The 15,045-nt window shown below is 39.6% G+C and overlaps 2 protein-coding genes across 11 annotated transcripts in view; both read left to right on the top strand.

Annotated features, from left to right (window-relative positions):
• The window catches only part of si:dkey-103g5.4 (uncharacterized), a 28,785-nt gene extending 26,435 nt beyond the window's left edge, over nucleotides 1-2,350 (top strand). For 4 of the 8 annotated variants that reach the window (XM_058414340.1, XM_058414341.1, XM_058414335.1 and 1 more), the window contains 2 exons: nucleotides 53-205; nucleotides 355-2,350. In XM_058414340.1, coding sequence (XP_058270323.1) covers nucleotides 53-205; nucleotides 355-507 — 306 coding nt within the window. In that variant the 3' untranslated portion in view covers nucleotides 508-2,350. The remainder of the gene's footprint in view (nucleotides 1-52; nucleotides 206-354) is intronic. The other 4 variants (XM_058414342.1, XM_058414334.1, XM_058414337.1 and 1 more) reach the window with 1 other exon arrangement.
• Nucleotides 2,351-14,017: 11,667 nt separating this feature from the next.
• ttc12 (tetratricopeptide repeat domain 12) overlaps nucleotides 14,018-15,045 on the top strand; it is a 23,115-nt gene continuing 22,087 nt past the window's right edge. For 2 of the 3 annotated variants that reach the window (XM_058414620.1, XM_058414619.1), the window contains exons 1-4: nucleotides 14,075-14,144; nucleotides 14,387-14,541; nucleotides 14,850-14,880; nucleotides 15,037-15,045. The exon at nucleotides 15,037-15,045 is cut by the window's right edge and continues 69 nt beyond it. In XM_058414620.1, coding sequence (XP_058270603.1) covers nucleotides 14,087-14,144; nucleotides 14,387-14,541; nucleotides 14,850-14,880; nucleotides 15,037-15,045 — 253 coding nt within the window. In that variant the 5' untranslated portion in view covers nucleotides 14,075-14,086. Of the gene's footprint in view, nucleotides 14,145-14,386; nucleotides 14,542-14,849; nucleotides 14,881-15,036 lie in introns of all 3 variants that reach the window. The other variant, XM_058414618.1, reaches the window with a different exon arrangement.

The following is a 15,045-nucleotide window of genomic DNA, read 5'->3' as shown; positions in this document are numbered from 1 at the left end:
ATTTCAGGGTGTCGATTGTGCTCCTCCTGCTGCTTTTTTTTTAATACTCCAGGTTCTTCAAGTGTGTCTAAGTGAGTTGTTCCATGCCAGATTGGAGCTTGATGCAGCTGAAGGAAAGAAACAAAGCTCTGACTCAGCCTTTAATAGCCTCGTGTTCGACAGAGTGCAGAAACACCACCCAGAAACTGTGTCTGAGAACCTGAATGTAAGCCAATTAATTGTAACCCATGCTTCGTTTGTCTAGATGTAAGGCACTATGCTGAAAGCGGGGGCACGCACTTGTGAGGTGAAGTGTCACCAGGTAGCAGGTTCTGAATTTACAGAATGATTAATATTGTGTATATTTTTTGACAGGAGGTGGCCAGGCTGCTAGAGAAGCACAAAGAAAGTTCAGTGTTCAGGAAAGTCGAAAGCCTGCTGAGAGATAAGAACCTGGAGGTCAGCCCAAGTGACGGTGAACTGCCAATTAAACATGGAGCAGAAGGCCAGGATGCTGCGCCAGAGTGAAGTGATGAATCGGTCTTGAAATACGAGCACTGCTCCCTTTCACTGAATGTGACAAGCCCAACTATCGCATCCAAGCTACTGCACAGGAGACAGATGGCGGCCTAGATGACGGCTTTGTTTTGGATCGAGGACGTTTCAGCAAAAGAAGCAGATTGAATACATGTTAAACAATGTTATGCAAAGTGGAATAACTTAAATGATGACAAAAACGATAAATAAGGACGTGAATGTAATGAGAATCAGTGCACATTATCATGGTAATGTGATTATTCTGTGAACATTTCTAAAAGGCAAGGTCATTATGATGCATTGAGCACTGTTTTATAAAACTAAATATCAGTAATTGGTTTACATGTAAACGCTTGAAAAAAGTTAGGAATGCTTTCATTATTTCATTAAGCTTGAAATCTTATGACATGTGGCCATTATGTAAAAAATGTATACTGTATATCTTTATATTAATGTCAATGACGGAGTGAATGCATGACAGATAAAACAAAGTGCTTCAGATAGAAAGATATGGAATGAGTGACAGAGATTCAGATAGATAGATAGATAGATAGATAGATAGATAGATAGATAGATAGATAGATAGATAGATAGATAGATAGATAGATAGATAGATAGATAGATAGATAGATAGATAGATAGATAGTACAAGTTTGGGGATGTCTGCCCTTACATGCACATGAATGTAATATGGAGTTGTTCCGCCCTTTACAGCTATAACAGCTTCAGCTCTTCTGGGAAGGCTTTCCACAAGGTTTAGGAGTGTGTTTATGGGAATTTTTGACCATTCCTCTAGAAGAGCATTTGTGAGGTCAGGTACTGATGTTGGACGAGAAGGCCTGGCTCACAGTCTCTGCTCTAATTCATCCCAAAGGTGTTCTATGGGGTTGAGGTCAGGACTCTGTGCAGGCCAGTCAAGTTCCTCCACACCAAACTCACTCATCCATGTCTTTATGGACCTTGCTTTGTGCACTGGTGTGCGGTAATGTTGGAACAGGAAGGGGTCATCCCCAAACTGTTCCCACAAAGTTGGGAGGATGAAATTGTCTAAAAATGTCTTGGTATGGTGAAGCATTAAGAGTTCCTTTCACTGGAACTAAGGGGCCGAACCCAACCCCTGAAAAACAACACCTGAATTCAACGATATGGAGGGGTGTCCCAAAACTTTTGGTAACATAGTGAAGATAGATAGTTTTAGTGTTTGCGAAAAGAAGGAGTGAGAAACTGATACAGGCAGATTGTTAGAGAGAAATAGGGTGAGAAAGAGTGATATTGGTAGCTTGATCGGAAGATTGTTAGAAGTAGAAGTGTTAGGATGACCAGTGAGAAAGGTTCAGGTCTGTGGAGATCTGTTGATGGCACAAAGTTTTCTTAGGGCAGACATGGAAACCATGATTTATTAGTTTTTCAATAAACCTGTCTATATTTATGGTTCTACCTGGCACTGTGTTCAGGTTTATGACTGAATTTTTCAAGGCTTACATGGTTATGGTTCTCCAAGGTGGAGAAAATAGATTCTTGCTGCTGGGAGATGTGGAGCTTCAAACGTCTGTGCAGGAGAGAAAATGATCCACTTTGGTCCTTTAATGTTTTTATGTTTTTAATGAATGTACAGTATAAGATCTTAATTTCTTTTTGTGTGCTGTAAGTTATTTTCAGAATATTTTCTCAGCTCATTGCAGACAATGTTACAACTAGACGCTTAGACACTGAATCAGAAGTTGAACAGCATGTGCCTCATAACACGTGTTTGTACTGTCACAGAAATACTGCATGTCGTGTAAACAATAATTAGAATAATTAAATAAAAAATGATGATGCAAAACATGTCAATTGGATTTTTTGGATTTTTAAAAATTTTTTAGTTATGGTCTTTGGAAGACAAACTGGGAAGTCAGAAATAAGTAAGGATTTAAGAAACTTATTCTGAACAGTAGCTACACTAACTCCTTTCCACTTGTTTCTCTTTTTCTACCCATTCCGAGGCATCTAGACATTGTTCTATCTCCAGTTGTGTTCCGCTTCATGAAGATTTCAGACCTTCATTGAGGAGAGCCCAACTCTGCGAGGATCCCGAGGCATCCAGAGATGCACCAGCTCTAGTTAGATTCTGCTTGATAAATATTTCGGACATTCAAAGAGAAGATGCCGAACTCATGCGGACTTTGTGTACAACAACAATACACAAAACAACATTCTACATACACAGATGAGCCATAACATTATGACCACCTGCCTAATATTGTGTTGGTTTGCCTTTTGCTGCCAAAACAGCCCTGACCCATCGAGGCATGGACTCCACTAGATCCCTGAATGTTAGCCAAGATGTTAGCAGCAGATCCTTTTAGTCCTGTAAAATGCGAGGTGGGGCCTCTATGGATCAGACCTGTTTGTTCAGCGCATCCAACAGATGCTGGATTGGATTGAGATCTGGGGAAATTGGAGGCCACGTCAACACCTCAAACTGGTTGTTGTGCTCATCAAACCATTCCTGAAGCATTTCTGCTTTGTGTCACGGTGCATTATCCTGCTGAAAGAGGCCACAGCCATCAGGGAATACCGTTTCTATGAAAGGGTGTACATGGTCTTCAACAATGCTTAGGAAGGTGGTACGTGTCAAAGTAACATCCACATGGACGGCAGGACCCGAGGTTTCCCAGTAGAACTTTGCCCAAAGTATGACACTGCCTCCGCCGGCTTGCCTTCTTCCCATAGTGCATCCTGGTGCCATGTGTTCCCCAGGTAAGCGGCACACATGCACCATCCACGTGATGTAAAAGAAAACGTGATTCATCAGACCAGGCCACCTTCTTCCATTGCTCCTTGGCCCAGTTCTGATGCTCAAGAGGTTATAATGACCCAGGGCAGAACTGGTTCAAGTGTGAAAAAACCCTTCTGAGTCATTAGAAAGCATTAGTACAATAAAAAGGAAAACTAATGATGATTACATATATAGTGATTATTCTCCTACATTCTACTGATGATGAAGGAGTGGGCAAAGGTGCTTCAAGGGTTTAAATTAGTTCATCCTGTGATAGATAACTCTAATTCTGTTCTTATTGCTCAAAAGACAATAATTAAGTTCCTATAATGACAGCTCTGACAGATCCAGCTGCAGATCAAATCACAGGTTTATATTAATGGAGTCATTTTGTCGTTAATGTTACTTACACAGTATGGCGATGCTCAAGAGAACAATCTTAATGTGTGTATTTCTTAAGATGGTGAAGTTTTCTGTGAGGAGACATTTCTCTTTGTTTTGTTATGTTTTAAATGGTCTTCAGTGTCAGTGCTGTAAAAAGAGGAAAAGTTATTCCTTTGAATTCTAACACGTGGGAGTCTTCAGGATGATTAGCTTTCAAGTTTCTTAAAAACATGACAAGTTATATATATTTTTATCTTATTTCCTTGAAGAGAAAAAAGAAAGGCTGTTGAAGGAATGATAGTTTATTGCTGTTATGACATTAGTACAGACAAGAATGAGTTTGTTTTTTGGATTTCCCGTGGCATTAATCTATTTTTATTTATTTATTTATTTATTCTTTACCAGTGCTAGGGCTAAAACAGAAGCTTAGCCGCTAAGCTGTTGTTCAAACCTGTGCTGGCTCAACAGCTTGAGATACTTAATGTTCTGCAGCTGCTTTAAATATTTCACACTTTTAATTTCTTACAGTGTTCTTTCTTTCTTTCTTTCTTTCTTTCTTTCTTTCTTTCTTTCTTTCTTTCTTTCTTTCTTTCTTTCCTCCCTCTCTTCTCTTCCATTCTTTCTTTCTCCATTCCCTCCCCCCTTTCTTTCTTTCTTTCTTTCTTTCCATCCATCCATCCATCCATCCATCCAGCCATCTATCCTTTCTTCCTCCCTTCACTTCCATTTTTTCTTTATCCATTCCCTCCCCCTTTCTTTCTTTCTTTCTTTCTTTCTTTCCATCCTGGACTGTAAGGACTCCTAGGTTCGAATGCTGTTCATAGATTTCAGTTCAGCATTCAACACAATCATCCCTCAGCAGCTGATTGAGAAGCTGAGCCTGCTGGGCCTGAACACCTCTCTCTGCAGCTGGATCCTGGATTTCCTGACTGGGAGACCTCAGTCAGTCCGGATCGGGAGCAGTATCTCCAGCACCACCACACTGAGCACTGGAGCTCCTCAGGGCTGTGTGCTCAGTCCATTGCTGTTCACTGCAATGCAATGCACAGCTCCAACCACATCGTCAAGTTCGCCGATGACATGATCATAGTGGGTCTCATCAGCAAGAATGACGAGTCAGCATATAGAGAGGAAGTGCAACATGTAACAGCCTGGTGTAGAGCCAACAACCTCTCCCTGAATTTCGACAAGACTAAAGAGATGGTTGTTGACTTCAGGAGAGCACAGAGTGACCATTCTCCGCTGTTCATCGACGGATCCTCGGTGGAGATCGTCAAGAACACCAAATTCCTTGGTGTCCATCTGGTGGAGAACTTCACCTGGTCACTCAACACCAGCTCCATCACCAAGAAAGCCCAGCAGCGTCTCTACTTCCTGAGGAGGCTGAGGAAAGCCCATGTCCCTTCCCCCATCCTGACTGTGTTTTACAGAGGGACCATCGAGAGCATCCTGAGCAGCTGCATCACTGCCTGGTTTGGGAACTGCACTGTCTCGGATCGCAAGACCCTTCAGCGGCTAGTGAAGACAGCTGAAAAGATCATCAGAGTCTCTCTTCCCTCTATCACAGACATTTACACCGCACGCTGCATCCGCAAAGCTAACAGCATTGTGGCTGACCCCACACACCCCTCACACACACTCTTCACCCTCCTGCCATCTGGAAAGAGGTACCGGAGCATTCGGGCCCTCACAACCAGACTGTGAAACAGTTTCTTTCCTCAAGCCATTAGGCTCCTCAACACCCGGGACTGAACTGTTCTACACTCTCTCACACACACACACACACACACACACTCAGGACTGAACTGTATACTGTGTCTCTCTCACACATACACACACACTCTCTCTCTTGACTGTGTGGACACGCACACACATAATTTATATTGTTCATTACTTATTGCACTACCTCTACCTGTCATCTGCTGCTATAGTTATATTTATGTTTATTTCTATTTGCACTACCTCAACCGCTGCTGTTGTATTTTTGCACGATATTTTATTACATCATTTCATTTTATCTTATTTTATTTCACTAACATTCCATTACACATGTTCTTTTCTTTCTTTTCGGCGCTAAGTGTCCTGTGTTCTTTTGTGTTGTCTTTCTTGTATTTATTGTCTTTTGCACTGTCTTGTCTATGCTCTGTTTGCACCCAGCTGCACACTGTGCACTTTACGTGGCTAAGACAAACTTCTGTCCTAGCTCTGTGGTGTTGTTTTTTTGTGTTGAACGCCGGTTTGTGAATGGAGGGCGGAGCTGAGGGAAGTGAATGCTAAGGATCGTACACCTGTGCTGAATGGTGTTAATGACTGTTCTGTGTTGCAGTGAGTTACAGCAGGAATAAAAGTTAAAGAGATGAGAGCTGGGAGGAAGAGATCTGAGCACACAGCATGTGTGTGTGTGTGTTGATTTAAACTAGCGAAGTACAGAATAAAGAACACTTTTGTGTTTTACAAGCATGCCTTCAGTTTCCTCTTCCCCTGACCCTCTGAACTTTCTTTTTCCTGTAGAATAAACATCATGTTCCTTTTTCCTCACACCTCGGCTATAGTAGGATTAAACAGATTAACCCTGGTGAGCAGACAGACACCTTAGAAAATTCTTCTTCTTTTTCGTCTTCTTCTTCCTCTTCTTCTTCGTCTTCTTCTTCTTCTTCTTCTTCTTCTTCTTATTATTATTATTATTATTTTACCCAAAATTTCTAAACGATACTCCTCCTTGAGCTTTCAATCTACATACCCCAAAGTCCCCCCAGACTTTCAACCTGTTCTTACTTGGTGTTCTCTGACTATTTTTCCTGTTACAAAAACACAAAGAGCCCCAAATTCCCACTGCTTGAACCTTCAAAGCTTAATGTTCATGAACCATGTCTCAATCAGTTCCCTTGTTCTTTAGAACACTGATCACGAGCTGGGACACTGATAAGGACACTAACTAGACACTGATGACTTAATTTCCTAATTCGGCAACATCCTACTTTTGACATGCCTGTTATCAAAAATGCTTTTGACTTGATGCCTGTCAAGTGTACCATCAGATGCATCTCCACATGAAAAGAAAAGATCAATTATTTATTAAACTGGATGTGACATTATTCAATAACAAGGCAAAGAATATTGACGCAAAGACCTTCAGGAAGCCAAAGCAGGCAACCTTCAGGAAGCCAAAGCAGGCAACCTTCAGGAAGCCAAAGCTCACAACATGTAGGTGTTTGAAAAGTCTAAAAATAAGTCTAAAAGTGTCAGAAGCATCAGAAGTGTCAGAATCTATCCAACCAGGTCTCATCAAAATGATGTAGTGGACTACGAATGATTGTAGTGATGATAACTACATGCTGACTTTAAGCTCTAGGTCTTTTATTAGCTACTTATTGCAGCAAACAAACTCTATTTTGGTCAATAATCAGCAGAATTCTGTTGCCTTTCAGATCTGCTCTTTGAACTAAAGTATTATTTCTGTTACTGTAAATTTGATTGAAATGTATTGTTACTACTCCACCTAGAACTTTCAAGCTACATGGCCTAAACTAACCAAAACGCTTCAGCCGGTCCTCAATATATCAGTATACAGTGTACATGATTAGGGGCACTGTTACCATGCTGGTGGTAAGGACTCTGGCTTTCTAAGATATCTATCTATCTATCTATCTATCTATCTATCTATCTATCTATCTATCTATCTATCTATCTATCTATCTATCTATCTATCTATCTATCTATCTATCTATCTATCTATCTATCACTGTTAACACTCTTTCACTCCGTCATTGACATTAATATAAAGATATACTGTATATATTTTTTAACTAATGGCCACGTCATATAAGACCTTGCTTAATGAAATGATGAAAGCATGCCTGACTTTTTTCGAGCGTTTTTAAATGTAAACCAATTACTGATATTTAGTTTTATAACACAGTGCTCAATGCATGACCTTGCCTTTTAGAAATGTTCACAGAATAATCACATCAACATGATAATGTGCACTGATTCTCATTACATTCACGTCCTTATTTATCAACGTTTCAGTTATTTCAATTTATGTAACTTTGTTTAACATAAAGTCTAAATCTATGTATGTATCTATGTATCTATGTATCTATCTATCTATCTATCTATCTATCTATCTATCTATCTATCTATCTATCTATCTATCTATCTATCTATCTATCTATCTATCTGAATCATTCTCATCAGTCTTTCCACGATTAACACTTTTCACTCCATCATTCTTTCTACCATTAACATTCTTTTACTCTCTCCTTATTTCTTTCTATCAGTCCACCTGTGTTACTCCATCACTCCTCTTGTCTTTCTACTAATAACACTCTTCTCAATTCTCCAACTATCTGCTTGTGTCATTCTTAGTTTGACATTGTATCACTCTTTGGTCATTTATCTTTTTAGATAAATCTTTCCTTCCTCCCTCCCTCCCTTCCTCCCTCCCTCCCTCCCTCCCTTCCTTCCTTCCTTCCTTCCTTCCTTCCTTCCTTCCTTCCTTCCTTCCTCCCTCCCTCCCTCCCTTCCTTCCTTCCTTCCTTCCTTCCTCCCTCCCTCCCTCCCTCCCTCCCTCCCTTCCTTCCTTCCTTCCTTCCTTCCTTCCTTCCTTTAGGATCAGTTTGAAATGCTCAGACCGACTTTATCAAGCCAGCATCAAGGTTTATACATTTCTGCTCCTCATCTCAAACTCACCACTGCAGTGCTACAATAAATACTGTAACAGCTTTATGAGGAACTTTTAAAGCTGCTGTTACCTGCCCTGTGTTCCACAGATTCTGATCTGCTGATGTTGGAGGTCTGAGGCAGCTGATTAAATTCTGTAAATCCCACCGGAATTCCACTCCAAGGAGTTTTTAAAGGAGAAGTTCATTTCCAGAACAAAAATCTACAATCATGTTAGAAGGTCACGCGTGACACAGGCGGAGCTACAGCCCCAGTGTTTACTAGTATGGAGAAGGAGGAGCGCTCCGAAGTTGTTGGTGTGGAATAACACAAAGTACCTTTTTGTTAGTAAGAGCGTTTGACTTATTTGCACTTCCTTGGTCTTTGCATGTTCGCTTTGTAAACACTGGGTCTGTTGTTCCGCCTACGTCAGATGTGATAAGACCCGCCTTTCTGGGCTGGGATCGTTTAGAGCTGCATTTAAACTGCATTTTGGAAGTTCTAACTCAGAGCACCATTGAAGTCCACTATATGGAGAAAAATCCTGAAATATTTTCCTCAAAAAACATAATTTCTTTACGACTGAAGAAAGAATGACATGAACATCTTGGATGACGAGGGGGTGAGGACATTATTTTTAGAAATGTTTGTTCTGGAAGTGAACTCCTTTAATGATGTTTGCAGTGTGACCAATATCCTGCTGAAAAATGTCACTGACCAGTCAGTCAGTTTTCCCAAAGGTACAGTGTAAAGGTACAGTGTCTCTGAGATCAGGCCATGACATGCGGAAGTGCACTTCTGAAATACTAATAAATTACTAAACAAAAATTTTGCTTTCTATAAGCTCTGATATTCCATCCATCCATTTTCTATACCCACTTACTCCTAATCAGGGTCACAGGGATCTGCTGGAGCCTATCCCAGCACACATTGGGGGAAAGGCAGGGGTACATCCTGGACAGGTCACCAGTCCATCACAGGGCCACATATAGACAGACAACCACTCACACTCAATCCTATGGGCAATTTAGAATTACCAATCAACCTAATATACATGTTTTTGGACTGTGGGAGGAAACGGGAGTACCCGAAGTAAACCCACGCAGGCACGAGGAGAACACGTAAACTCCACACAGAAAGGCCCCTGCCTGTTCGAACACGAGATTCAAACCCAGGACCTTCTTGTTGTGAGGCAACAGTGCTAACAACTAAGCCACCGTGTTTTATGCTGATGCTTTTGTCATGCTGAGGTCAGCACTGGACTACATTACCCATCAGCCCCTGCATATCACATGATCACAACATATTTTATGTGCAATATACAAACCCTGTGAATGTTAAACTTGTTTAAATGGTCACTAATCGTTTTTTTTTTTTAATATAGTATTAAAAATATATTTCTAGCAAATTGTGGCATGATTTGTATCATTTAATTTAATTTAATTTAATTTAATTTAATTTAATTTAATTTAATTTAATTTAATTTAATTTAATTTAATTTAATTTAATTTAATTTAATTGTCTGTACTGCTTATCCAATCTATCCTCAGGTCATGGGGAGCCTGTGCCTCAAGGCAGGATACACCCTGGACGGAGTGCCAACCCATCGCAGGGCACACACACACACATTCACTCTGATTTGTCTCATATCCAGCAGAAATAGCTTTGAGAATAGTGATGTGATATTTTTTGTCACATCATCCACTACTAAATATTAAGTGACTTAAGTGCTGATTGCTGAGCAAGCATTTATCTGGATATTTTTTGGGTGTGTGTTTTTCAGAAAATGATGATTAAGATATTTTTTCACTCTATTCTGTGTCACAGACGCGCAGTTTCTTTGAAACGTCACACAGTGACAAATGAGTTTGATTATTTCATTATTTTGATTATTTACCTATTTTTTTCTACTCTTGTTTGTGGATACAAAACTGTTTTTCGTTACATCTGCATGATAATATGTGAAGGATTTGTATCTGAATGACGCAGTACTGGTCACAAAATGAGGCTCTACACCATACTAATAAATGATTCTATAATTTGTATATATCCTCCTGAGACCCAGCCTATTCATTTATGTCTTCTGTGATGGACATTAGTTTTTGATCTATATCTTTTGACTCATTTGAGCTACCCTACTAAGGCCTGATGTGCTCAATAGAGGACATCCTGGCCTTTCCAATGCTATCTCATATGTTTGGGTGGGATGAGGGGAACTCATGCTGAGACAAAATGGAGACTGCAGCAAAATGTGCCTGTCAGGAAAAAAGAAAAGGTAATACACTATATTGCCAAAAGTTTTGGGACACCTGCCTTTACATTAACCCGTATCAGTAATATTAATCAGCATCCCCAAAATGTTCCCACAAAGCTGGGAGCATGAAATTGTCCAAAATGTCTTGGCATGCTGAAGCATTAAGAGTTGCTTTCACTGGAACTAAGGGGTCAAGCCCAACCCCTGAAAAACATCCCCACACCATAATCCCCCCTTCACCAAACTTTACACTTTACACAATGCAGTCAGGTAAGTATCGTTCTCCTGGCAACCGCCAAACCCAGGCTCAGGGCTGCGTTATCCTAATGGGCTGCAGCCCAGGGCCCCGACCACTAGGGGGCCCCTGACACAATTCTCTTTTGCGTTTTAAAACACGTTTTGATTGACATAATTATTAGTTTGTACGCAAAGCATTGTCTCACACACCCAAATCAACAGTCACAGCAGACATGCAGTACATTATACAGGACATTTTCACCTCAACATGCCAAATGAAAATGTAAGAAAATATGACAGTGGCACTAAAAAGAGAAAAGAGCAGTAACAACAGAGAAATGAAGAAAAGTACCCAAGCTTATGACATCTATCTATCTATCTATCTATCTATCTATCTATCTATCTATCTATCTATCTGGCAGATGCTCTTATCCAGATCTATCTATCTATCTATCTATCTATCTATCTATCTATCTATCTATCTATCTATCTATCTATCTATCTATCTATCTATCTATCTATCTGTCTGTCTGTCTGTCTGTCTGTCTATCTATCTATCTATCTATCTATCTATCTATCTATCTATCTATCTATCTATCTATCTATCTATCTATAAAACATGGTGTTGTATTCTATCCCACCACTTTAATGCTACCAAATGTTCTGTCTTCTTACTCAGGACCAAGTTCTGATGAGGAAAATCATCTAATCATGCATTCTTATTCACATGAACTGAATAAAACTAATTATAGTTTTAAAAGTTGTAAAGTGATTAAAAAGAGAAGAAGAAAATATACTGACTATTTTATAGTTTCAACCAACGAATAAAATAAATTCAACATTCGGCTTCCTCCTTCTTTTATTCTATCATTTACGGTCCCTTATTTTTCACTCTCTCATGTATCCTCTTTTATCAATGTCAACACAAGTTTAATCATTTCTTCATTTTTTATTTCATAACCCGATTTCTAATCTCCTCACAACTTACATGACGATAAATGGGTGTGTCCAGTTATTAGATCCTGACGTTGATGCTTAATGGCATCGAAAGTGTCAGTGTTGCCCAGCAAGCTGCTTCTGATTAAGATGGAATTTTACAGCTCCTAGAATAAATTACACCATGTGCTCATCAGTGTCTGCATTATTTAAACATGAAGCCTCATCTTTATATAGTAATTTCAAAAATGTTTTCAGTGTAGTTAAAAATGTCCGGACATGAGAGTCTGTTTATACATAATATTATAAGAATTATTTTTATTTAAATGGATAATTAGAGCACTTCAGGATTCTATAGACATTGGAAGATGGCCAGCGAATCAGCTGTTTGCACATATGGAGAAGTTCATTCTACCATCTAGGTGCTAAAACAGAGAAGAGATAAATAGCTTCTGTGTACCCTGAGAGATATAAAGATATGATCAGTCGAGCAGTGTTAGAGTATCAGAGGGTACCTATCATACACTGTGTATTCTGACACCTTTCTATCAGAACCAGCATTAACTTCTTCAGCAATTTGAGCAACAGTATCTCGTCTGTTGGATTGGATCACACGGGCCAGCCTTCCCTCCCCACATGCATCAGTGAGCTTCAACCACCCATGACCCTGTCACCGGTTCACCACTGTTCCTTCCTTGTACCACTATTGATAGACACTGACCACTGCAGACCGGGAACACCCCACAAGAGCTGCAGTTTTGGAGATGCTCTGATCCAGTGGTCTAGCCATCACAATCTGGCCCTTCGTCAAACTCACTCAAATCCTTACACTTGTCCATTTTTCCTGCTTCTAACACATCAACTTTGAGGACACACAACCATCTTATCCATATATGGGCCTTTTCCAAACATTTTAAGCATGTGTAATTGTCTAAAATGTTTTTCTACATTAACATTTCCCTTCTTATGGAAATTCTCTTCAAGGAACCAAACATGTTTCATAATGACCATGCCCCTGAGGCCCATGAAGATATGTTGAACCTACCCCAGCCTCCTCACCCATCAGTACCCCACATCACTAATGCTTTTGTGTGTGAATGGGCACAAATCCCAACAAAATCTCCTGGGCAGCCTTCTCAGAAGAGTGAAGGATATTATAACAGGATCAACTCTGTATTAATGCACAATGAGTCATATAACTATTGACGGTATATTTAAAGGTTATTTATAATCTCTTAATAAACCGGCAAATCTGATCTTATTTACTGTACAGGTTTCTGTATATAATCAAGCAAGCATGATATATTCTATTCTTTCATGCTAAACACACACACACACACACACACAGGTATATATTGGATCTATTATCATCTGGTATAAACATATATCTTTAATATGGTGACGTTTGTCCTAAATTATTCTAGTCCAGAGTTTCTTGCACAACATTTAGCCGATGATGCTTCAGAAAAAAATTGTAGAAATGTGAGTAGCAAAGAATTAAAAAGGAGCAATAAATTAAAAAAACAATACGTAATGTAATGTTTTCATATTTTATTGATTTTATTAACTTGATTTAATTAAAACATTTTTATTATTTAACGAATATTCTCTCTTTAAGAAAGTGTGTATTCAGTTATATGTATTTCTGCCTTGTTAATTTGCATGTTAATGAGTTGTGTCCTTTTTTAGATTTATTTATTTGTTTATTTTTCTCTCTGTCTCTCTCTTACTCACTCTCTCTCTTTATCTCTCTCTTCTCTCTCTCACACTTTCCCTCACTCTCTCTTGGTCTCTCTCACTCACCCCCCCCCTTTCCATTGTTAATGGGTCTATTTATTTCTCTCTCTCTCTCTCTCTCTCTCTCTCTCTTGTACACACTTTCCATTCACTCTCTCTTGGTCTTTCTCACTCATCCCCCCCCCTTCCGTTGTAAATGGGTCTACTTATCCCCCCTCCCCCACTCTCTCTCTCTCTCTTGTACACACTTTCCATTCACTCTCTCTTGGTCTCTCTCACTCCCCCCCCTTTCCACTGTAAATGGGTCTATTTCTCTCTCTCTCTCTCTCTCTCTCTCTCTCTCTCTCACACACACACACACACACTTTCCCTCGCTCGCTCTCTCTCTCTCTCTCTCACTCACCCCCCCCCTTCCATTGTAAATGGGTCTATTTATTTCTCTCTCTCTCTCTCTCTCTCTCGCTCTCTGTCTCTCACTCACTCAAGTACGCTAGCATGCGGCGCAGTACACTACGTAATTTCCGTCGTTGCTATGGTAACAGCTCTTCCGCGTCTAGGCGCAGCTTCACTGTGTTGTTGACCGCTAGCTGAATTAAAGTATGGACTCGTGTGAAAGTTTGGACTTGGAGAAGTTCTTGACGAACGTGGACCGTATAAGTGCGTGTTATATTTCTATTCCACTTTGACACGATCGAAAATAGAAAACATTTAGCTGACTTTGCACGCAAGCTACTAATACTATACATGCTAACTATTAGGCTTGACACTGTACTCTAGATGCTCTAATGTCAATCTCCTTTGTTGTTATTCTCTTTCGTTATGAAAGTGCACATAAAAAAGTTGTTTTTCAAAAGTTGTGAGTTGTTTTTGGGTGTGGACTTTGCTCTGTCTCGGATCAGGTGAGCTGGTCAAGGAGATGAACTCCGGTGATATGGTCACTCAGGAGAAAGCTGTGGAAAAGGCAGATTGTCTGCTTGCCTCATTGAAAGAAGAGAAAACGAGCATCAACCGGACAGTTATTAATACCACTCCCTCGTGTGTGGGCAGACCAGGGGTAAATAACGCAATACTTATTTTTTTTTCTTTACCTGAGGTCAGTAAAGGTCAATGATTTTCAAGTTAGTGCTTTAAGCATCTATATACAGTGAAATTCCTATGCTACACTTTCCTACATAGACATGGTGCAAAAAATGACTATGAGAATAGAGAGCTGTAAACAATGTATGCAGTCATATAGTGGCGTAGTCAGAGATATTGCACATATTCAATACTATCATTTATTAACGTAATACGAAAGCTAAAAAAGCACATAGTGAAAAACAGTAGTCTATGGTATATTAACAGTCTTTTTTTATTTTCTAGAATGAATCTTATATATCCAGTGAAAGTCCAGGTAGGTTTATGATGGCTCTCGGCTACTTTTCCATGCCATTCTTGCTTGATATTATTCCCAGAGAATGAATAATTATGTTTATGAATAATTATGAACTAGATCTCTATAGGCTGTTTAACAAAACATATTCTTATGCCTGTGGCTTTTTTTTTTTAGAGAAATTTA

This window comes from Hemibagrus wyckioides, linkage group LG17, assembly GCF_019097595.1.
Source record: "Hemibagrus wyckioides isolate EC202008001 linkage group LG17, SWU_Hwy_1.0, whole genome shotgun sequence".
NCBI classification, from domain to species: domain Eukaryota; kingdom Metazoa; phylum Chordata; class Actinopteri; order Siluriformes; family Bagridae; genus Hemibagrus; species Hemibagrus wyckioides.
The sequence above is the reverse complement of the archived record's forward strand: the minus strand, read 5'-3'. Positions and strand labels throughout refer to the sequence as shown.